Below are 25,758 nucleotides of genomic sequence, written 5' to 3' on the forward strand. Positions count from 1 at the left end.
AACAAACAAACAAAAAAAACGAAGACAAAAAACAGTGGGTGCTGGATTTCTGAAATACTCATAATCTAAACATACTCAATGGGGATTTTTCAGTGGTTATTCTTTTAAATTAAAGACGTTATTAGCAGGAGCTTTTTGTTCATGCAGCATTAGCAGCTAATAATAATAGTTTACAGATTTTTTGTGGAAATTTGAAAGCATTTTCATATACAACACTTCATTTCATCTTCAGACCACCTCCGAGGCAGATGTCACCTCATATTTACAGGTGAGAAAACAGAATCCAGTTAGGTTAAATGACTTGTCTGAAGTCACATCGCTAATAAGAAATGCTCCTAGATCCAAATCTGTTTCCTGACCTCAAGTCCCATTCTCTTTCATCTATACCGATGTGCTATGACTCCTCCTCTGCCTTCGAGGTTGGAAATGTGGTGGCATTACTGAGTTTTACTGTGTTGACTCATCTTAGTCATTACTGCCCCAGAAGCCACTCTGATTGTCAATGCTAATTTTTCAATATCATAATTTATTTAGGTTCATAAAGAACCACTGACAACATTTATGCAGTGGTCCTTCTGATTGAGGTCTGTTACCTACCGGCTTACCTTTTTATAAATCTGTTTAACAGTCAGTGGTCATCATTCTTTTTATCCTAGGTCTCAGAGAGAATATTTACATAAATACAGAGGTCATTCCATTGATGTGGTAACTCCAGTACTGACACTGAATAAAATCTAGTTACTAAATAAAGATATATAGATTCAGTAAATGAGTGTGGACCAACAGCATTTCAGCACTGCTAAAACGTGAAGTCACTATTATAGACACACTAACAGTCAAAAGACCACGAAAAGAAATTCATGTAAGCAGAACCTTCTGATGTTAAGAGATTAAAATGCATGTTAATAGGTAGATTTTAAAGGAGTCTAAGGAATTGTAAATTGTGATGGGATTACTGAAGAAATGGCTTGAGAACCTTCGTATCTTGGCATAAAAAGACAACATAGAGGATATTTTATTTCTTGACTTTAATTTTGAGTATTGTTGTAGGCCCTTGATTTTTTGTTAGCTCAGAATAGAGACGGATTAATTCTAAAAGCGGTTAAAGTAATTAGATTCTCTTCATCTCTTTTTTTTTTATGTTAACGCAGCATAGGGAAGTAAGTCTCTAAACCAATTCTGAAATAGAATTTAACTTTTTATTTTGCTTACATATCTCTTATTTTTCTTTTTCTCTAAATGGCATTTTTTAGACTAAAATTATCTTGATTTTTTTTTTCTCTAGGCTTGATCCTCCACAACCTGAGAAGTTGAAAAAGGAGCACAGCTCAACTGAAAACATGTCTTTAGAAACTCTAAGAAACAGTAGTTCAGAAGACCTCTTTGATGAGATTTAACTGTCTCAAAAGGTACTTTGATGTTCACTAGACTATGTTTTCTATTCATTTTTTTAAACTAAGAAAGCAAGATTTCAACTCAGCAGCAGCTATTACTGTACCCTACAATTTAATTACATACACACTGAATCGAAACCATTGTGCAAAATGGATTATGCATGTATATGAAGATATGATTTGATGACAGTGGTACATTATTCTAAACTATTCATTCCCATGCCTATAATTACATAAAATCTCAGACTTTGTATTGCAAAGGACACATTTATCATATTCAGTTCACACATATTATATGTGGTAGCTGTCTAACATCCTGTCTAGGAAGATTTTGGAAAAAGGACAAAGAAAATGTCTACAGTTCTTTTTTGAATAGTCATGTTCTGAACAATGATGCTTGAACATTTTAATTTGTGAAATGATGTATAAAATTTATTTTTAGTTCATACACAAGCAACCTCAAAATCTGATGATAAAATTTTTGATACATTGAGGATTTATGTTCCTAATAAAATATGTTATTTAGCTTACCTTTTTCCTTTATTATAGTAGCAGACTTTATAAGGTGCTTATTGATATAAATGTAACCCCTTTTTGTATCAAAAACATGTTTTTTCAGGAACCCTCTTGCACTGTTGGTGGGAATGCAAACTGGTGCAGCCTCTCTGGAAAACAGTGTGGAGGTTCCTCAAAAAATTAAAAATAGATCTAACCTATGACCCAGCAGTAGCACCGCTAGGAATTTACCCAAGGGACACAGGAGTGCTGTGGGTACAAGTGCATAGGGGCACTTGTACCCCAGTGTTTATAGCAGCACTTTTAACAGTAGCCAAATTATGGAAAGAGCCTAAATGTCCATTGACTGATGAATGGATAAAGAAGTTGTGGTTTATATATACAATGGAATACTACTTGGCAATGAGAAAGAATGAAATATGGCCTTTTTGTAGCAATGTGGGTGGAACTGGAGAGTATTATGCTAAGCGAAATAAGCCATACAGAGAAAGACAGATACTATATCTTTTCATTATTATGTGGATCCTGAGAAACTTAACAGAAGACCATGGGGGAAGGAAAGGGGGAAAAAAAAGTTAGGGAGGGAGGAAAACCATAAGAGACTCTTAAAAACTGAGAACAAACTGAGGGTTGATGGGGGGTGGGGGAGAGGGGAAAGTGGGTGATAGACATTGAGGAGGGCACCTATTGGGATGAGCACTGGGTGTTGTATGGAAACCAATTTGACAATAAATTTCATATTTAAAAAAAACATGTTCTTTTCAGAGATTGTTGATAAAAGACTTCTTACACATTAAGGACCCTCTTTGAAAATAATGACCATGTCATATTTACTTATCAATCCTCAATAACATCTAGCACAATTTTTTAAAAACATAGTTACTGTTTCTACCTCCTACCCTCTCATTCTGTCTTCACTTCTCTCCAGTTGAACATCCCTTTTCTCCATGGTTTCAAAGTTAACAGCGACCATCATGTTGATAAATCAACAGTTGGTCCATTCTCAGTCCTCCTCTTACTAAGCCTCTCAGCTACACACCTGACATAGTCGGTCACTTCTCAGTAAACATTTTCTTCACTTGACTTTTGCATTAACATATGTTGTTTGTTTTCTCTTCCTTTTTGTACACGGAGGCTCTTTGGCCCAGAGTTAAGTGTTTTAGTGCCTCAGGTTTATTCTTCAGCCTTCTTCTTTTCACTACCTACCTTGTCTATCTAGTATTTCTGTGATTTTAAATACCATTTGCATGCTAATATCTCCAAAATTAGAATAGTTCTGTTTCCACAGTCATATATGTGTAGAGTCAGTTGACCTTTGAACAGTGCTAGGGTTGGGGAACTGGTGCCCTTTGTAGTCAAAAATCTTCGTATAATTTTTGACTCTCCAAGAACTTAACGACTAAGAGACTCCTATTGACTAGAAGGCTTACTGAAAATATAAATAGTCAATACTTATTTTGCATTTATATGTATTATATATTTTATTCTCACAATAAAGTAAGCGAGTGAAAAGAAAATGTTACTAAGAAATCATAGGGAAGAGACAATACATTTATAGTACTGTACGATAAAAAATGTGTGTATAAGTGGACCTGCATGGTTCACACACCTGTTGTTCAAGGGTCAGCTGTATAATTTATCATTAATTTTTTGCAAAAGGAGGTTCTTAAAAATCTGAGTACATCTACCTGCTTTGGATGATTATTTGGATGTTTAAGCACATCTAAAGCAGAGGTCTGATTACATCCCGATCATCTTTTTTCTCCATTCTTCCCCACCCAACAAATTACTGTGACACCTGGTTGCTTCAAGCTGAAAACCCAGGAATCCTGATCAGTACCTTTGTTTCGCTCTTCTCCCACATCCTGTTATTTTTACCTCCAAAAATACAGCTTGATTCTATCTACTTCTCTCTTACTATCTACTACATCTGCCCCCTGACTGGTCTCCCTGCCAATCTCCTATTGTACAGTGCACACAAACTGAATTTTTTAAGTTTTAGGAAAGAGCATTTCCCTGCCTGGATTGAAACCCTCCAATAGTAAGCCACTGCTCTTTGGATAAAGTTCACACTCCGTACCCCAGCTTACAAGATTTGATATGATCTGGCCCCTACCTATCTCTACCCTTGGTTTCCTGCTCTTTTCTCTTTGCTTGCCTTGCTCCTTACTGTCCCTCAAGTAGGTCAGATCTCAGAACCATTGTATTGGTCAGAATGTTCATCTTCATATGGTTAGTTTCTTCTCATCTTTCAGGTCTAGAATCAAATGTCACCTCCTCAGAGGTCCTTTCCCTGAAATGCCTTTCTAAAGATGTGCATACTCCCAGTCACTGTCCCATTGGAATATTTTTTCACTGTGCATATCACCACACAGAATTATTTTTTTCATCTCTCTCTCTCTGTCTGCCTGTCTCCCAATAGAAAGTTAGCCCCATCATAGCAGAGGCATGGCCATCTGTTTTATCTATCTTCCAGTTCGTACAACAGGGCTAGATTCACAAAGGCTTACTAAGCATTTGTTGAATGAATAAATGCATGTCTTCCACAAAACAGACACTCAAATGTTTCTTTAAGTTATTAAACTGTTTTGAAAGAAACTTAGGAAAAGGTTGAAACTTAGTTGATTTGACACAGAGAAATAATTGTTTAGAAAGCTTCAAGTACCTTTTGTGCTTAATTATAAATAATATATACATATATATTTTGCGTGTAGGCTTGACTACAGAGAGAGAATCAGAAAGAAATTACACTTTATTGTTTATATCAGAACAAGATTCTATTCAGTCAATGGAACAACAAAATACTTTAAAAAGAAATTTACCACATTTTTATTTCCATAGTGGCATCCATTTAAGAAGGAAAACTTTAAAATAAATGTAGATATAAATATGTGAAATATGAAAATATAGGGGTGCCTGAGAGGCTCAGTCACTTGAGCAGCCAACTCTTGATTTCAGCTCAGGTCTCAATCCCAGGGTAGTGGGATCAAGCCCCACATCGGGCTTTATGCTCAGTGTAGAACCGGCTTAAGATTCATATTCTCTCTCTCTCCCACTCCCACACCCTGCCTCCCTCCCTCCTTCCCCCTCTTCCCTTCAGCCTCTCTCCCCTACTCATGCTCTCTCTCTCTCTCAAATTCAATAAATAAATACACACATACATGCAATAAACATATAATTATAAAGTCTAAAATTCTGCTCAGTTACATAGAAACTTCACTATACTATGAATCTCAGATAATCTAAGATTTGCCTTGGACCTTTCCAAGGGGATTTTGTACATAAAGTACTAGAATCTCAAAATAATGTTATCTCTTCTGAATAACCAAAATTAATCTACAATTATTGTGTGTGTGTATACTTACATATAAAGGTTTTTTTTAAGTGAAAGAGAAGAAGAAAAACAGAATTTTGGCTATTAACCCACTAGTGGTGAGAGAGGGATGATGTCCAGAAAATGTTTCCTAAGTAATTGTAACAGCAGAATCTATAAAGCTCATATTTACAAGATTTTGATTATATTTTTCCAGAGCAGTGTATCTTTTCCACCATTGTTTTGTGTCAGATTGATTCAGCTGGTTAGAACAAAGCATAAGTAGTACATAGTTATGGTTCCCTCTTTTATATTGAGCATGGAGAATTTGAAGGGCTAGTTTTACATTTTCTGCTCCGCGTAGACAGATATCTATAGATTTGGTATCAAGATGTGCAGCTCTAGTCATTCTATGCCATGATTTTTCCTCACATTTTTCCATTGTTTATATTCAAAAACAGATTGTTACAGAAAAACTCTGAAATTGAAGGCACAAGAATTAAGTTATAATGCAGCATGAATTTTGTTTGGTTTTTTACTTTTTTGACCTTTGTTATAAAACAAGGTGACAATTTTTTTTTTCAGCTTAAAATTTATAATTCTTGGCCCTGGGATCAGATGGTATGACTTAGGCCTCAGTAGGGAAGTTCATGGAAGAAAAAGTCCCATCTCAGGAAGAGATGTCTTTATTATGTAGTTTTAAAAGGTCAGGAAACTACTTTAGACAAGTTTTTCTTAATGGCATATAACTCAAATTTATAAAATACTAGACCCTGTGTTTTGGAGCCAAACAGCTGTTTATTGGGTAAATTTGACTCAATAAATGTTTATAAAGGATCCGTTATGCACAAAAAAAAAAAAAAAAAAAAAAAAAAAAAAAAAAAAAAAAAAAAAAAACAGAACTGGGCCATGTGGAGAATTTACAGATAATTCCATCCATTCACCAAATATCTGTTAAGCATTTGTGTCAGTCTCTGTTTTGGGCACTAGATGCAGCAGTGAATAATATGTGTGGTTTGTTGCTGTGGAACTTATATTCTAGTAAGTGAAATTTGGGCCTGCTCTCAAAGAGTGAAGTATATGGAAGGGAGTTGACATTGGGGCCCAAAATCAGTATCTGATAAACTATCATATCAAGGAGTGGTAGCGTAAGTGTCATAAAGAAAAGAACAAAAAGTTTATGGGTGAAGATCCACAGAAAATTTAAAAAAAAATCCTATTGGGAGGCTAAGAGAAATCAGTAGGGTTGAGGAACGTATGCTGTGAATGAAACTGTATGCCGGATCAGAGGAGAGTGCAGAAGGTCCTGGGGGTAGGGGCTTGGGGTTACTGTTCAAGTTTGTAATTGTGAATCATCAGAATGAAGGAAACAAGTTAGAAGGCTTTCCAGGAGGAATGTTGGCCAGGTGGATTTAGAATATGAAGCTAAGTTTTGTAATAAAGATATAACAAGAATTGAGCTCCACATTTCAGACTGGCACTTCCACGGGAAGATATATACTGCCAGAAATCTTCAGGTCGTGGGGCCCTTCTTGGACATCTGGGATTGAGAAAGGAGAACGAGTCAGTGGGTCCCTTGTCATATACTTTGCAGAAGCAGCCAACCCTCATCCCTTTGTGTCTCTCAGTCTTACACTTAGTATAATTTATAGAATCCATTTTTAATAAAATAAAATTAAATAGGTGACCTCGAAATTCATGAAAGACCTCATGAATTTACCTATACATCAGCAAATTAAAAAAAAAATAAGTAGTTAACACATTTGGTAAGGGAGAATGATAGTCACTATTTATCCATTTCTACCTATTGTTTGAATTAAAAATTTTCACTGGTGTTCTGAAAACTCCTGGTGAATGCTTTTCAGGAGGGCAGATTTCATTTGCAAGTGTTCTGTGAGCAAGCCTGCTGTGATTTTCTCCATATATTAATAACTGGGAAAGGATACTTTGACACATACATGCCAAGAACTTCATGGTTGCTTCCTAACTGACCATCCGTCTCCTGTCCTAATTTCCACCTCTCTGATCTACTCACCCAAAAACACACTCACCAGTGTACTTTGTACTTACTTTCTTCCTTTCAGTTATCCACATGTCATGTTATTCACCAACTGTTATTACTACTTTCTGATTTTCCTCTGTAATATGAATTTTGTTGTTTATATGTTGATTTTTCTTCCATCTTTTGGAGGTCCTTTGTCCTAAACTCTCATCTCAAAATCTCACAGAGAACTGTATTTTCTCAGTGAGGGTCTCTTTGTCCCTAAAAGTTCTTGATTCTTCAGGAAAGGAGAGAGTGATTGGAGCCTACACCTATCTTGATAGTGGATGGTCTTATCAAGGGCAGGAGCAATTTTTGTGGCTACTGTTCCAGTAAGTGGAATATAGGCTAGACCTGAACTACTTACTTTTGGTTTAAAGACAGTCTCCAGCTTAATTACAATCTTAGAAATAACACAGCCAGTCAACTATATGTAGGTGGATTAGATAATTTTTTTGGAACCTGCTCATACAAGACCCTTCTAGGAATCTGTCATACTCTGCATTCCTCTGAAGGGCTTGCATACAAGCAATTTATTTGGGAATATGGTGCTAGGGAGCAAGAGTGCTAGACTGGAAGCACTTAGAAGGAAAGGAGGAAAAACGAGTGCAAGGATGCCTTATCAAGGCAGCCCGCCCTGTGGGTGATATGCTCCACCCTACCAGGATGTTCTGAGGTACCTTCTGAAAGTCATCTCAGAACAATACATCTGGGGACAAAAGGGAGAAGCATTTATCCATGGGTTGCTGTTTCCATTGGTCAAGAGTGGCCTGGAAGCATTGTTCCCACATATCTCACTTCGCCCCTGTTTAGTACGTAGCGGGGTCCCTGCAGGTGACCAAAGCTGCAGTCTCAGAGAAGCCCTGGACAGGAAACAAGAGGAGCACAGGTACCAATTTTACGTGCTTGAAGTAGAGCAAAGCCTGCCTGGAACTGATTGCCAAAGAAATGGCTACTGTTGAGGATTTTGAGGTGGTATACAAGGGATGTCCAATATAGAATCCATGTTTTATGCACATGCCCCTGCCTCACGTCCCCACCCTAGCCATAGCTGATTAGGCCAGGGAAAGAAATGTGACTCTCACTGCGTGGCTGAACTTGAGTTCCCTGAAAAAGCCAATGTGTAAGTTGGCACAGAGACTGACTGGAAGAAAGAGAAGGCTGCAGAGCACAATGGAGCAGAGGTGCCCTGTGACCCTTGAGACTGATTGGGAGAGTAGCCAGTGCCTGGAGTAGATGCGGGTCATTCTGTAGTTCAGAGCCTGTTTCAGTGCAGACATATGTCTAAACTTCACTGCTCCCTTTTCTGAGGACTTACCAGTGAAATGGTTCCATAAAGCAAAGAAGAAAGTACCCAATTAATAAGGAAATCAAATATATTCTCCATTGGACATTTTAATCAATTTTTACTATCTTCAGTTAACAAGTTGTCACTAGTTAACTCTACCACTAATAGAACATTTCAGGAGAGGTTTCATCTAGATTGGTATAGGCAAACTTGAATAAGAGGGGAAAGTAAAACCACTTTTATAATTAAAATTTACATAATTTTTATAATAAAACTTTAAAATTCATTAAAATGCCATTATATATAGCTAAGATCTTACCTACATTAGATGTGTCTTTAAAGTATTGATGGATCTGAATGGTAGTATGAAATGTCTATGATCTTTGGCAACATAGGATAGTACTATAAATTTTACTTAGGAATGAATTTTAAGTGTAAGGTGTCACAAAGTTGCCATCATTGGTAGATTAATACCTATGCTAATCCTTTAAAGAATACAAAGCAATATATTTTTTCTTGATTTTACCAAATAGTAAAAGGAACTCTATCAAATTGTAGTGTTTTTATGTGATGACAAGGGTTCCCTCTCTCTCTCTCTCTCTGCTCTCTCAATTATGATCTGATTGAAAACTTTGTGAGAGGGGTACCTGGGTGGCTCAGTTGGTTAAGTGTCCCACTTTTTGTCTCAGCTCAGGTCATGATCTCACAGTTCGTGAGTTCAAGCCCAACATGGGGCTCTGTGCTGACAGCGTGGAACCTGCTTGGAATTGTCTCTCCCTCTCTTTCTGCCCCTACCCCACTTGTGCTCGCTCTCTCTTTCTCTCTCTCTCTCTCAAAATAATACATAAACTTAAAAAAAAAAACCTTACAAAAAGAAAGAAAGAAGACTTTGTGAAACTTTTGGATCCCTATTAGGACAAGATGCTGGTAGTGATGATGGGAGAAATATGCTTTGTCATTGTGCTTTGCAAACATTTAGGGAGTTTATCTGAAATATTCCAGAGCCCCTGTTGAGTAATATTGGAAACAATCTTGCTTTGCTCCTTTGAGAGATATAATATAGTATATTTCTCTCAAGAACTATGTTTACAGAGAAGTAATTACATTACTATGGAAGATTAAATTATTGTCAGTAAATACTCTCCACTATCACTGCTCCATTGACTTGCTTTGGACTATAAAATGTGGATGAAATAAAAATATTCCACTTTTTGTGCCCAGAAGTTAAGAAGCATTATGTGTTTCTGCTTTTTCTTCTGGGAGCTTCTGATCTCTGCTGTGAGAAGGAACATGCCCCAGGTAGCTGCAGCCCGTGGTGCCTGGGCCTCTGATGAGATCATGGAGCAGAAATGAACTCAGTCCTAAACTGGAGTCGAGCTCACTACCCTGAAACCTTCAGAAGAGCGATCCATCTGAGCCCAATCCAGATAGACTGAGCTACAGTCAACCATGCTGACCATGAGCGTGAGAACAATTGCTTACTACTCACAGCCACTAAGATTTGCTGTAGTTTGTTATATAACGGTATTTTGACAATAGCTAACCAGTATAGTTACTCATATAGAATAAAATACAGTGACAACTTTACATTTGTAGTAGCTGTTAATATGTACATGGCATAAAAATCTGGTGTCTTCTAGCTGGAATTTGATAATAGAATAAGTAGGAATTACAAGTGTGGATTTGGGGACGAGAGTAAGCCAAGTTTCTACACTGTCAGCTGTTAACTATCTCACTCTGGGCAACAAACTTATTTTCTCTGAACTTGTGTTTTCTCATCCATGCAATGGGAGTTAAATAAGATAATGCAGATAAAGCACTTAACACAATGTCTGCTACACAGTAAGTAGAGCATGTATAGAAGCCCTTACCACGAGTGTTACTGCTGCACTATCAAATCAGCATACAGTGGATCAGCACGTGGTTCTGTAAAGCCAGATGATCAGCTGCATTGACCCTCTCCCTGAGATTTATTAGCTCAAGCTCCCTATCCTTACTCCTTTCTAAAGTCTCGCACTTTTCCCGAGACTTATACGAATTCTTGTGCAATTTATTTTTGTGGCCATTTCTGCTCTGAATTCCTGCTTCCACTGGGCTCTGAGTCTCACTTATGTTTTATAATAAAACTGATTTTCTTCTTTCTCTGCTCCATGCTAAGTCAGCCATGAAACTTCCCTCCTTTCCTCTGAATTCCGTGACAAAAGCACTGAGAAATGTCTGTGTGTAGCAGAATTTGTGGAAGGTTTGGATCAGAGAGAGGTAGTTTACCTCAAAGAAAATGAGCGATTTATATTCCATTTTTGCCATAACTCTATTCTTTAAAGCCTTCTGGCTTTCCTACTGTATGAACTTTCCACTGGCAACTTGTCACCTTAAGAGTCCAGTTTCCTGCTATGTCGTCCATCCCTTTGCTCTCATCTCCCTCTTTCCTCCGCTCTCAGCTTTCCCCCAATTGCTGTTATTTTCTCATAAAGAACTGTTTCTCTGTCTCTTTATTCTGATCATCCCATGTATTTACCAGTAGTCATGCAACGTATCTCCATGTAACATTTTCCCTAGTGTTAAAATAATGCATTTATAAATGGCGGTGTCTATCCCTCACCATTTATGCAATGTCATGTTAAAAAGATGGCATGACTTCTAAGCAAAGCAAGATCTAATTGAATGTATTGATTTATCTAAAGAAATGATAATGACTATCAGGGGAGGCACATTTGCCACCAAAGTATAAAAAATGACGAACTTCAGAGGAAAACATTGTGTGTCTGTCTAAACATTGGAAGATAGTCCAAATGCTACCTAGGGAAAAGAAAAATCTATCCCAGAGCTTTAAATATGTTTATGTATTCACCCATCCATTTATTTATTCATAATTTCCCTCAAATGATGAAATTGCCACTCTTTATGGGCCACAATTGGTTGACTTTTATATGATTTGGAATCTCAAAGTGTAGTTACTTCTGACTTGGAGATAGATTTTCAGACTCAATAATATGTCATCCAAAGTCTATGCTTCTTTAACAAGAATTTTTCTGCAAGAATTATGACATTTGAGGAAGGTGAGAGAGGAAAGAAACTATATAATAAAACAAATCCTAGTATTTTCTTGAGGAATTCTATATAAAATAATGCCGTTCCTGAAGAGCATTTTTATCTTTGATTTTTCCATTGTAGCCCTAATCTGTCATATATGATATCAGTAACTTTCATAATTGCCTACATTTGGCAAATGTTACAAGTTTTTCAGTGATAATAACTCAGTGTGTGTTTCACTGTCACTGTCCTTTGTGTCAGTAATCATTCATCTCAAGAATTTGAAATTCAGGCTGTGTGCAAGGACACCAGAATCTGCCCTGTGCCCTTGAGCTTACGCACAATTCTCAACTATGTTTAGAAGAACACAAGTCCACATGTGTATGTGTTTATTCAGTCATCGCGTGTTTGGTGAACACTTTGTGCCAAGCACTCTGCCAGGCACTGGAGATATAAAGATGAGTAACACCATCTTGTCTCATAGTGCCTGGAAGTCTAGACTAAGGAAGGAGGCAGACCTGTACACAATCAAATGTTTGGTAAGTGCTCTAAGAGGGCACAAAGGAGAATCAGCCTGCTCTGACTTTATTGGGAGAGTATAGGAAGAAGAGGTTATGGCCAAGGGAAACCCCAGAGAGGAGATGGATGAAGTTTGAGCTGAACTTCTGGGATGATTGAGGATTTGCCAGGTGGCTGAGATGCACTTTAGGGAAATGGGCGAGTGTGGCATCTTCAGTGTCTTGTGGCTGGAGCAAAGGGAGGGGAAAAAGATGCAGTGAGAGCCTGAGAAGACAGTGTAGGCTCCCCACTGATTATGTGAATGAACAACTATAGAATGATCTTAAGAGAAGAAAGGGAGTGACCTGATTCAGTTTGTGCTTTTGAAAGGGCAATCCGAAGGCCATCTAAGGGCACAACCACATGCACCCAGACGTCTCCCACTTCTTTGCAGGTTGTGTAACTCTCTGATGCTGTTCCCAGCCTGTCTGGAAAACTGTCAAACTCTGCTTCAGACCAAGCAGTATCCACTGATTAAACCTTGCCAACAGTCTTTGCAAGTTGAGAGACTCCTGATGGTAGAGTGACACAACCGGCCCACAGCAGAAAGACCCCTTTTTAGTGCCCAGGCCTTGGGCTTTGATACAAGCAGGGGTGGTTTCATCATTTCCTTTAAGAGTGATCTCAGGGTTTTTTAACCTTTTGTGGAATTGGCTTTCTTCCTTGAACATTCCCAGCCCTGCTTTGACATTCCCATATCCTGCAGAATGCTGCTTATATACACCTTTAGGGGAATTGCTGTTGCTGTCCTCTTTAATTCACTTCTGACACCTCTTTCTGGAGGCCATAGGTACGACTGTGCTGTTGGAAGCAATATCCACATTTCTTTCCTAAAGCTTCAATACTTTATGCAAAGGTACCCATTCTGGATCCAGAACTTGTACAGGAAGGAGGGAGTAGAGTTCAATACACTGGTGCCATTCAATGGATGTTAAATAACATAAAGCATCATGAAAGACGGGCTTCCAATCCTGAAAGGAGACATTGTGAACTAACCTTTTCTTCCCTCGGATTTTGATCCCAGAACAATTAAAAGGTATAGAGTATCCTTTTCCTCAAAACAAAGTGGCAGAAATCACACTTTTTAAAAAATCAAATTACATTTTGTTTTCAAGTTTCAACAGAAAACTTGAGACTGTATTTTCCACTGTCTTTCTAGTAGACACACACATTGTTGGCCACTATTTCTCCACAGATTTCAGTGGGCAAGTGCATGAGGAGGCACTTTTTCCACCCTACTGATGATTTTTGCAGTGACCGAACTTTATGAAAATATTTTACAAAATCTCCATGAGTCAATCTTCCAGTGCACTTGAAAATAATTAGGCTTGCTATCACTTGCCTTCCTCTCCTTATCAGAGAAGCATTTGCAACCAGGCATTCTGTGAATGTGGCTAAATCGTATCATAGAATCACTGAGAATATCTTCAATATTAAAGTAATCACCATTGTCCCTGGAGCCCTGACACGGGTGCCAGCATCCCCACTCAGGATCCTCTATCAGTCCTGCCTAGTAGCACAACCCGGCAGCCTCTCTTGATGAAGCAATGTGAGGTTTAGTCCTTATTTTATTCCATTTAATTAAAGAACAGCTGAAAAAATCCTGTCTTGCATTTTCAACACATGGTTCCAATTAGTGCAGCAGAGCAGGACCCTGAATTTGATAAAAGCACTGACGTGTACCTTTGGTGCCTGTACAATGTACTCTTTCATTTTACAAGGTGGCTGAAGTGCAGTTTTAAATATCTTTTTTAAATGTTGACAAAAACCCAGGGGTGTAAGCTTAGGAAAAAAGTGAGGAGAAGTGAACACAATTTTGTTTGAATTGCCTGCCATAGACTTTTAGAACCTTGTATGCAGAAGACGCTTATGTGGGAAAATCTGCAGTGGGCATTTACAAGCTTGTATGCAAAAAGCATTATGGTTCATGAGACTTGCGCTCGGAGGCTATTAGATGGGAGATCCATCACCTCAGGAAATACCACTTACTGTACTGTAAATTTGCTCCATGTGACCAATCTGCTCGAGAGGTAATGGAAATCCCATTCCAGTAAATTTGTTTCAGACCAGGCTAAAACTGATAGGACATTTGCCTTCAGTGGGACTCTTTCTGGATAACTTCTGGAAGTTCATATGTTTTTAAATAGGAAAGTAAAACTTAGGTCCCAGAATCTGGAAATTAGATGTGGAAAAGCCTAATTTAGGTCATCACATCCCACCTCCTGCCAAAATAAAGGGAACTAGCAAGAGGAAAAAGTAAGATAAAACAAGTAAAATATTTTATGACTGCTTCACATGGTGTGTGTTCTGTGCCGTCCCAAAAACAGTGGAATGATTTTCCATTTCAGGTCATGGGAAAGCATGATGTCTTTAGTCCCAGAAGGGTGAGATACTTAAACTGCTATAAGGCCCTTCATGAAGGTTAACAACAAACCTCTTTGTGCCTGGCTTTTATTTTCAGAGCTACCATTCCATTCTTGGCCCATAATTCACAAACTAGAGAAATGTGCCCATCAAGAACAAACTCACTACTAGTTGTGCTCAGAAATGTTACCCCAAAGTGCCAAGGTAAGAACAAAAATCTAAATAGGATAAAACTAAGTAAATTGATTCCGTATAACTGCAACTTAAGAAAAATAGTCATTGAGATGGTCTTTCTGATGGCCTCATTACTGGAGACTATATCAACAGATTTACTGGGTGTCCTCCCTCAGTTCTCAGAACTATAAAACAACTTTCCACTTTTCTAGAAGGAGCTCCAAAGAGTAATTGAATGAAACCCCGTAGACAGATCACTCCTCAGCTTATGCCCTCTGTTGCTGTTGGTGCTGTGTCTTCATCTCATGACTTAGAGGGAACTAACTATGGCATCTTTGATGATTTTTTTAAATAGGCTCACTAATTCTCACCGTGAGTTGACTTATACATAGGTGATTATTCTACATCATGAATGAACCATTCTAGATTTAGAATGTGTCTAAATCTTCAAATCACAGTCTTAACTAAACTGTGCTTTAGGTACATTTCTTATCCTGTCTTTTTTTTAACGTAATTCATTGTCCATTTGGCTTACATACAACACCCAGTGTTCATCCCAACAAGTGCCCTCCTCAATGACCATCACCCATTTTCCTCTCTCCCCCACTCACCCTCAGTTTGTTCTCCATATTTAAGAATCTCTTGTGGTTTGCCTCCCTCCCTGTAATCCTGTCTTGAAACCTGCTCCAATAGCCATCATGTCCACCACTCCACCGAAGAGTTCTTATCAAGTCACAAAGGATCTTCAAGTTGCTAAAGTCATTGGTCATTTCTAGCCTCATCTTAGTCACACTGAAACACTGATAACTTAACATATTTGATCTCTGATTCATTGTTGTCTCTTGGTTATCTTCCTATTCTACTGGCTATTCCTTCTTTATGACTTTTTTGCTTCCTCCTAATTTTCTCAGTCTCTATAAAGGGATCGGTACTCAGATCTCTTTTCTTTACATTATTGGCTAAGTGGTCTCATTTAGTCCATGACTTTAAGTAACTTTACATGATGAAAAATGCCAACTGCCTCCTGGCCTCTCTTCTTGGATGTACAAATGACATGGTAAGTCTAACATTAAATTCTTTATTGTCTCTTCAAACATACTTATTTACCAGCCTTTTCCATTTCATAAATAACAACTCTATTCAACCAGTTGCCCAGGCAAAAACTTTTGGAGACATCCTTGATTCATCTATTTCTCTCTAATCTCCAATTGTAATCTATAGTCCATAATCTCTAATCTCTAATTGTAACGTACTTGTGATCTGCTCCCAGCTCCATTTCTGTGGCTTTACCTCCAGCCCTCCCCCCGCCTTTTTTTTTTTTTTTTTTTTTTTTTCCCTATCCCTTTTCCAGCCACAGTCATGTCAGCACGGTGCCTTGAATGTGCTATTTCTCTGGCTGGAATGCTCTTCCCTTCAGATTAGCTACATAGTCACTCCCTTACTTTTTTCATGTTTCTATTCAGATTCCATGTTATTGGGGAGGCCTTCCCTGACCATCCTATGTAAAATAGCACCCTTCTAGCATTACCTGCCACACCATTGTTTCTCTTGCTCTTATTCATCATTTTCCACATCAGTTTTCAGACCTGGCATATTATATGTGTTCATTTGTTTGTTGTCTGTCTCCTCTCACCCGACTACAAACACCATTAGACGAGGGGCGCCTGGGTGGCTCAGTTGGTTAAGCCGCCGACTTCAGCTCAGGTCACGATCTCGCGGTCCGTGAGTTCGAGCCCCGCGTCGGGCTCTGGGCTGATGGCTCAGAGCCTGGAGCCTGCTTCCGATTCTGTGTCTCCCTCTCTCTCTGCCCCTCCCCCCGTTCATGCTCTGTCTCTCTCTGTCTCAAAAAAATAAATAAAAAACGTTAAAAAAAATTAAAAAAAAAAAACACCATTAGAAGAGGGACTTAGTCTCTTTTGTACTCCCCTATAATCTCCTTTGCCTAGAGTGCTGCTTTGTGCACAGTAGATACTTAATAGATTTTTCTGGGTTAATGATTTAAATTTTTATCACGGTAACTATAAGAGCAATAAGGCATGGGAAGTTTTGTTGATTGGGCCCACTGACTTGTTACTAGAACAAACCCTCTACTGAATCTGACATGAAAGCTTGGTCTAAATTATATCAGACTCTCTTAGCATTTATAGTGTTCAAGAGTTTACATTTCTATGTACAAACCATATGTCCACGTCCCAACAATGTTAAGGCTCAAAATGAGATCATATTAATTTTACTATTTTTTTCTGAGTTTTATTTATTTATTTTTGACAAAATTTGTGTATATTGAAGGTGTACAGTATAATGTGTTTTTTTTTACAATACATTGTTTGATATATGTGTGTATACTGTGAAATGATCACCACAATCAAACTAACCAACTTATTTATCACCTCCCATAGTTAGACTCTTTTGTGTGTGTATGGTGAGGACATTTAAGATCTACTCTCTTAGCAAATTTCAGGTCTACAAAACATTACTGATACAGTCCCCATGCTGTATGTTAGATCTCTAGAACTCCTTCATCTTGTAATTGAAAGTTTGTAACCTTTGATCAGTATTTCTCCTTTTCCTCCATCCCTCTGCTTCTGATAACCATTATTCCACTCTGTGTTACTGTAAGTTTGACTTTTTTTAAAGATTGAACATTTAATTGAAATCATATGATATTTATCTTTCTGTATCTGGCTTATTTTACTTAACATAATGTACTCCAGTTTCATACATATTATTGCATATGGCAGGATTTCCTGCTTTTTAAAGGCTGAATAATAGTCCATTGTGTATTTATACCACATTTTGGTTATTCATTCAACTCATTTCTCTATCTTGGCTGCTGTGAATAATAATGCTGCAATGAACTAATTTTTGACAAAGGAACCAAGAATACTCCATAAGAAAAGGATAGTCTCTTCAATAAATGGTCTTAGAAAAACTGGATTGCCACATGCAAAACAATGAAATGGGATCCTTTGTCTTACACCATACCTAAAAATCAACTCAACATGAATTAAAGACTTAAATGTAAGCCCTAAAACCATAAAACTCCTAGAAGAAAACATAAGGGTCAGCTCCTTGACATTGGTCTTGGAAATGATTTTTTGGAATTAACACCAAAGCACAGGCAACAAAAGCAAAAATAAATAAATGAGACTACAGTAAAATTTGAAAGTTCCTGCACAGCAAAGGAAACCATCAACAACATACAAAGGCAACCTATGGAATGGGAGAAAATATTTGCAAATCACATATCTAATAAGGAATTAATATCCAAGATATATAAGAATTTTATACACCTCAATACCAGAACAACAAATAACTCGATTTTAAAATGTGAAAAGGACCTGAATAGACTTTTTTTCAAGAAGACATGCAAATGCTCAACAAGTGTATGAAGAGGTAGTTGACATCACTAATCATCAGAAAAATGAAAATCAAAACCATAATGAGATATTACCTCATACTTCTTAGATTGGCTATCACCAAAAAGTCCAAAGATAATAGGTGTTGGTGAGGATGTGGAGAAAAGGAAACTTTTGCACACTGTTGGTGAGAATGTCCATTATGGAAAATAATGTGGAAGTTCATCAAAAAATTATAAATAGAACTACCATGTGATCCAGCCATCCCACTTCTGGGTATATATTCAAAGGAAAAGAAATCATTATTCTGAAAAGATATTTACACTCCCATGTTTTTATTAACTTTATATATCCAAAACAAAGACCTGAGTCTTCACTCCATATGACTGTTGAGTTCTCTCTACAAGTGGGTCTTGGTCGTTGTTTATCATTTCAGCCAAGCATCTGGCTTAGAGCTTGGGTGTCTGCTCCCTTTGTGGGCCACTGCTCACTCCTTTATCTCCCTGGAATAGGTTTCTTTAAGCTGCTGCTGCTCCACTGAACTGCTTCCCAAAGTGGGGCAGCAAGCCTTCTTTGGTTCTCTACAGCACAAGAGACCAAGCTTATTTACTTTTAATAAAACCATATCAAGCTCTACACTGACTTCCATATTGCTAAGCTTTTTTTTTTTAATAGGAAATTTATTGTCAAATTGGTTTCCATACAATACCCAGTGCTCATCCCAACAGGTACGCTCCTCAATGCCCATCACCCACCCCCCCTTCCCACCCACCCCCAATCAACCCTCAGTTTATTCTCAGTTTTTAAGAGTCTCTTATGGTTTGGCTCCCTCCCTCTCTAACTTTTTTTTTTCCTTCCCCTCCCCCATGGTCTTCTGTTAAGTTTCTCAGGATCCACATATTGCTAAGTTTTGTGGTCATTCTGCAGTCATCACTTTGTTCACACTGGTCACTTGAAAACATGAAAATTTGGGACTAATACAAGGAAAGTTCACCACACTGACTAATTTAATTTACTGTAGCTAGACCCATAAGGAGTCACCAGTAACGTGGCCATGTTGCAAGCACCAGCTTATCAACATGCACCATCCAGCACACACGTATGTACACCCCTCGCTGGGATTCTCCTCTGCCATATCTCCCCTCCAAACCTAATCATGAGCTCAAAGGAAAAATTCCCTCCTCTTTGTATCCTAAATTCTGCCTCCTGGACCATTGTGAATCCCAGGATTTCTGTCTCCTTCCAAAATGATTTTGTAAATTCTCCAAGGAAAGCCCCACACCTTGCCTCTGGGTCAGTCTTAACCTGTATCCTTAAGCAGGCAAATGGTTCAATATCAGTGTATTTCCCCCAAACTAGAGCCATTGAACCATTCATAACACTAAGTATGGGACATCTGCAATCCATTCTAAGCTGCACCAAGCCCAATCAAGTTCAAACATACCCAACTTTCCTTACTCTTCAGATTCCCTGATACCAAGATCTTGACATATGGGAACAATATCATGAACACATGTATTTATTGTACACACATACACACACACCATTGACCTGTATACTCTGAGATGGTCTTCTTAACAATAAACAGTAATATGCTATTATAAAGCATAAATCCATATAAAGACAAAAAAAATTTTTTTTCTGCCCTGGACTCTGCTCTCCTCCACCCCAAAAACTATCTGCAGAGAAAAAGAACCGTGTGAAAACATATTTGATTTATGTGACTAAATGGAAGACCCATCCTCTGGACCTAAAGGGTCTCAATCCAGGTTGTTATTTCGACCCTAAGAATAGAGATATTTACTTTCTTTATTATTTAGAACTGAAAGGCACATTGGGTTGTTTTTCCCAGATTAAAAAGGCTGCATCAAAATGGCAAATTCCTTACTTTCACCTTTTGGTGTCCAAAAACTTCTAAAGGGCGTCCAATGCAGGAAAGCTCTTGCATATGATGTGTTGAGTGTTTGGGTTGATACACATTCCTCCTCTATAATCTGGGCTTCCTTTACCTATTAGATAATAATAATACTTTGATTCCAAAATCAAAATCATTGGTTTTCATGCCATATAATAAATTCTCACATCTTTTCTGAATTGTGAAATGATAGCTGTCTCTAGAATACAGTGATATTTTTCTGTCAAACAGTCATTAGGAAAAATTGCAAGGAGACTCTGCATGTGGTTTCTTAGAGTGGCCTATAATAAGTTAAATCTGATTAATTTTCCTTTAAATATGCAATGAACAAAACCCATTCCCACCCTCCACCCCCGCTTTTTAAATTTCTGCTACATGGGACTAGTCCATGGGAGAAAAATTGCTCTTTCTCCATCTTTTCCCCTTGATCTCTCATGATCCCTTCATTGGGTCCCCACTGTTCTGTTTCCAACCTTCCCACTAAGAAAATATACCCGCCCAAGTCTCTTATCCTGGGATATTCCTGCATGACAAGGTAGCTAATAAATTGATGCCATAGATAAAAGACAGTTAACCTGGACTGGCTACCTTTTGTCTTGTTATATGTTCCATTTGACAGGCCTTCATTGAGCTAACTCAGAATTATTGACATAAGGTTTTTTTTTGTTTGTTTGTTTGTTTTTTCTGTAGCCACTCAGTGAGGCTTTTCTTTTAATCAGTCACTAGAGTATATGACGCAGGCAGTTCTGGATTCCATGTCCAGTAAGATGCACAGAGACGTCAGAGCAAATGATGCAAGGTCAAACTGTTCTTAAAACATGGCTCTGGTTCCTTACTACAGTGAGGTCTACGCTGAACCTCAGTATATAAAGCAACAAAAGAAGAGTTGGAGTAGGATCCAAGAGTTCGGTCCCCCTTATCCTTTGGGAAAAAATTTACAAGCCATTGGTCCAGCGATTAAGAGGTTCAGATTAAGAGAACAGATTCAGGAGTCAAACAGTTGAATTCAAACCCTTGTTCTGGGTGACTCTTGGGAAATGTCTTCCTCTCCCTGCACTTCACTTTTGTCATTTCTAAAATGCAGCCAATAATCTCATCACAGGTGGTTCTGAAGATTAAATGAGATCATGTAAAACGGCACTTAGCACAGTGCCTGGTGCCCAAGAAGAGCCGTGTTAAAGGTGCGGGATGGTTAGTGTTAGTCTGCTGCCACTTCCGTTTTAACCAAAACTATTAGATGGGTGCAGTATGATGCCCCATGCAATAGAGCTGTTGCCCATGACCGAACACTCTCCTGAGGGTAGCAGAACAATCGCTGTTTTGTAAATTGAGTTAAACCACTCCCTAGTGTGGCTAATGATGACTAATACAGCAGAAGGGAGTTGGCCACCCTTGTGCAAGGCACAGTTGGGAAGTTGACTATGCTCTGCTTACAGAAAGTCAGGTCATTGCCAAGCTCTAATCCATGTCACTCCTGCCATAGTTCTAATCTTAGAAGAAATTCACTCATTTGTAGAAGACACGTCAACCTTTAACATATACGAAATATAATTTTGGAGGAATTCCCAGCCAACTTCCTAAAGCAAAATACACTCCATGAATAGTGTCCTAATAGCCTTTGATGAGGCAGATTGTATTGGTATCTACAGTTTAGCATGGAGAGAGACATAGTCCTTGATAGATAAGTAATGGGAATAAAACCTGGAAAACTCATATTTTGATGGAAACAGTAAAATGGTTCCCTTGGACCACAGTATCTGAATTCTTTCATTTTTGTACTGCTAATAGCACAGAGAAGCACAATATTTCAGCTAAGAGTGTTAGAAAGGTATAGGCATTAAACAAATGTCTAACAGTTTAAATGATTTCTTAGAAGGGACTGAAATATGCTTCCTCATTTTATATACACATCCTTTTTACATATTGCTCCAGATAGGATTGCAAAAGCAATGATCTTGCAAGAAACAAGACCTCAACTGAAAATGATATGCACCGTTAAAATACGAAATAAAACACACAAGCCAACAAAGCTGAGATTTAAAAAAAAAACTTGTATTTTTTCCCCCTTATGTTTCATTTGCCTATACTCATTCCAACTTGGCCTAATTTGCTGATCACAAATCTGGATATATTACCAAGACCTTGTCAGGATGCTAAGAAGGGACAGGAGCCCCCAACTCAGGTTTTAGCTATTTCAGGGCTACTTCTGCTTTCCCTAAACTTCCCCTCTATCACCACTGAGGCCTTTTAAAGGATATTACCAAGAACTTGGCAATGAGATCATGTGTCCTTTGTCACTACGTGTCTGATTCTTGTTATAGATTCCCTGATGCCTCAGTTCTCAAAGCTGTGGATCCGGAGCTGTGGCTGTTGTCTGTCTGTAGTGGGAGAAAAGTAGAGAGAAAATTAGGGAGAAAACTGCTTAGGAGAAAAGTAGATTCCGTGCTAGAAGCCTGTGACTCCCACGCTCCACATCTTGTGTTATGGGTCACTCAAACATGCTCCCTGAGAAAGCTCTCAGGAACAGGGAAATCATCATTATTTCCTCATTCCTTATCTCTGGGAGAGAGAGGAGGGCCAGTCCCTTTTAGAGTCCCCACTATCTTCCGAGTGCATCTCTGCTTTTGAAGTGTCAATAAGCTCCAACTGAACTCATCATCTCCCTTCTATCTTTAGCCACATCTCGTTCCTATTTTGGTGCTTTCCAAATTGGTGAAAGGCACCAACCTTATCGTGGTTGTTATCACTGACTCTTCCATCTCCTGACCGGACATTTTCTTCCATCAAATCACCAAATTTTGTTACTTCTTCCTCTATGATGGCCAGTTTTCTCTACCATCACCAACACTACTGCCACTAACAGAACTACTACTATTGCCTGGATCTGTGTCACAGATTTCTAGTGAGTCTTGCCCTTTAACCTTGCCCCTTCTCAATCCTTCTCCTGGTTCAGTAATTTTCCAGCTCCACTTTCCTTAATTGCTCCCTACTGCCTTCAATAAAAAATGTCCAGTATTCTTAAATTGTCTTATAAGGCCTGTCTGATATGATGCCTCCTTACTTCAGTGACATTTTTATCATTCTTTCTTTTGCTACTCTTCCCTCCCCTCCACCAAAAAAAAAACCAAAAAACCAAAAAACAAAAAAAACCCTGTACATATTGGCACTACATCTTTCCATGCTCTCTCTTCCCTTCCAAGTCCTTGAATATGCTCTTCCCTTTGTCCTGAATACCCTTTCTCACTCTGCTGTCTCCATTCTTTGACTAATTGCTATTCATCTTTTAAGTCTTGGGTTGAATGTCACTTCCTCAGAAAGCTTTCCCTGACCATGTAAATCCTGATTAGGCATTCTTCATAGATCCTGTGTCCATACCATATTCCCCCCACCATATAGCATTTAGCACATTTAGTCCACATGGCCCTTGTAACTGCATGTTTGCTTCTCTGTCTCTGTCACAGTCATCCATAAAGACAGGAAGCCAATCTTTTTCACTGTTCAATTCTTTGTACCCAGAGTAGGTCTTCCTGAATACATAAATGAGTATAATGGAAGCAAACGTGAGAAAGTATTTAAAGGAGTGTCAACATGTCAGATGCATCTGAGAGAGCAAATGAGCTGAGAGCCAGAGAATGACCTTTGGCCCCATGTGAAAGTGGTTTGTGACTGTGATAAGAGCACTCTCCGAGATGTAACAGAGTAGAGTGGAGTGGAGTGTGTTGAAACTGCCTAGGACGTTAGTACATGTAGACAGCAAATGTAGACAAGTTTACTGTGAGATGTGCCATGGTAAGAGGAAGACACTGCTGCTGCAGGAGAGAGAGGGGATGACTGCAGGGACATATTATGTGAACGATTAAAGACACTGCTTGTAAGAAAGTCACAATTGTCCTTAGGGTCACACAAAAGGCAGACCCAAAAGAAGAATGCCTATTTTGGCAAAAGCTCATGAGCACATTTTGAATCTCAGTTTCGGATAAAATGTGCTAGGACAAAGGAGTTAAAATTCCAGAAAAACACTCAGGAAGTAAGTTTACAATGTTGCTTCACTGCTTTGTGCAGCAAGTAATAACTTTATTGGTAGCTTTTGTTGGCTTGTTGTGATAACCACATAAAGGAAAAGAGCTGTAAGTGAGATGCAGGGAATGTTTATGCTTTCGTTTATTATTCAATATGGACGTCACAAGGGTATGAGGAGTCGCACAGCAAATAACCGTGTACTCACAACCTACCTTCAGGACTAACATTTTATTAAATGCAGCAGAAGACCTGGTGCATCTTGAATTTAAAATGACTTTTATCCCAGGTTGTACAGGTCTCCAGTTAAGGCACAGATTAATTTTTTAGCATGAAAAAAAAATGTTTCCACTATGGAAAACCAACCTGTTGAAGTTTATACAGAAAATATTTTCAGTAAACAAAGACGAGTGCAGAGTTTCAGGAAGAAAGTGTGAGGGTCATGATGACAAAAGCAGTGGAGGACCCACAGATGTGCCCCAGGCCCTCCTCACTGTCATCAATCATAAGCCTGTCCTATTCCACAGTTCCAACCACTAGGTCTTGGACCCCTGGGGGTAGCAGAATTTATTGTGAGGGGTCTGTAAATCCATATGCACATTCAGTATGACTAGACTAAATAAATAATATGTCACACACACACACACACACACACACACAGAGTACTATTTTTTAAATGTCTATAGGTGAGGTGATGAATAAAATATAAATTCACTTACTTGGTTCACTGAATTAATAGAAGAGAAGCCTTTGATCATTATGTATTTTCTCAGTCTATAGACATTGAAAGTATAATGTCTAGCATGATACAGTCCTCATACTCAAAAGAGATTGGACTATTGCCATTGTTATTTACTAGAAAACATGCATAAAGCCACTGGATGATGAATTAAACAAGAGGCAAAATGTTTTCTTTAATGTCACTAATTATTTGCATTACCAAATGTTTCCATAAACAAACTTGTTGTATACACTCTTTGTCTTTGCAGGAAGCCTTTATGTTAACACCCTCCTTAGTCCATACGTCACACAACAAACACCATCAGATCTTGGAAAATGAAATAGAGTATCTAAGGGGTGCCTGGGTGGCTCAGTTGGTTAAGTGTCTGACTTCCAATTTCGGCTCAGGTCATGATCCCAGGGTTGAGGGATTGAGCCCCACAATCAGGCTCTGCACTGACAGGGCACCCACCTGCTTGGGATTCTCTCTCTCTCTCTCTCTCTCTCTCTCTCTCTCTGCCCCTCCACTGCCCACACACCCTCTCTTTCTCAAGAAAGAAAAAGAAAAAAGCATCTAAGGTTCAATCTTGCAGGGGAGTAGGGTTTCTCTCCCTCCTTTCAACACTTGATAGTTCTCCCCTGGACAGGGTGATGGGCAGGGGTGGAGTGAGACCAGAAATCCCAGTGTTTTTCTTCTTGTCTTGTGCTCGACATGCTTTGAGTTCCCCTGGGGTGCTTCCATCCACATGTGGCCCATTTCTAATTTGTCTACGTATAATGAGTGCCGTTTTGTGCTTTATTCATGCAGAGGAACCCAAAGGCCCCTCGTGTGCTCTTATCTGCCTAGATACTCAGCATGCACCCTTAAGAGTGTCGATTTGTTTGGTAATCATTTATTTCCAATGTATTTGTCTCTCCTCACAAATAAGATAATAAACTGAAATATCTAAGCACATAATTCGTATTTTATGTTGAATGGAATTGACTGTGGAGGAAAAGAAACTCTCACCCTTGTCTCAGTTCTCTCTCTCACTAGTGTCTAAGTGAGCAATAGAAATGCTCTTTG

General features: G+C 38.6%; 1 protein-coding gene across 7 annotated transcripts in view; it reads left to right on the forward strand.

The window, feature by feature from the left end:
• Positions 1-25,758, forward strand: part of XRCC4 (X-ray repair cross complementing 4) — a 318,042-nt gene that overhangs the window by 218,999 nt on the left and 73,285 nt on the right. For 2 of the 7 annotated variants that reach the window (XR_007461795.1, XM_049649767.1), the window contains exons 8-9: positions 233-268; positions 1,286-1,409. Coding sequence is in view for 5 of the 7 variants with exons in the window: in XM_049649767.1 (XP_049505724.1) it covers positions 233-268; positions 1,286-1,397 (148 nt within the window). In the remaining 2 variants the exon portion in view is untranslated. Of the gene's footprint in view, positions 1-232; positions 269-1,285; positions 25,244-25,758 lie in introns of those variants that run through there. The other 5 variants (XM_049649764.1, XR_007461796.1, XM_049649769.1 and 2 more) reach the window with 5 other exon arrangements.

The sequence above is a fragment of the Panthera uncia genome, assembly GCF_023721935.1.
Source record: "Panthera uncia isolate 11264 chromosome A1 unlocalized genomic scaffold, Puncia_PCG_1.0 HiC_scaffold_17, whole genome shotgun sequence".
NCBI lineage: Eukaryota > Metazoa > Chordata > Mammalia > Carnivora > Felidae > Panthera > Panthera uncia.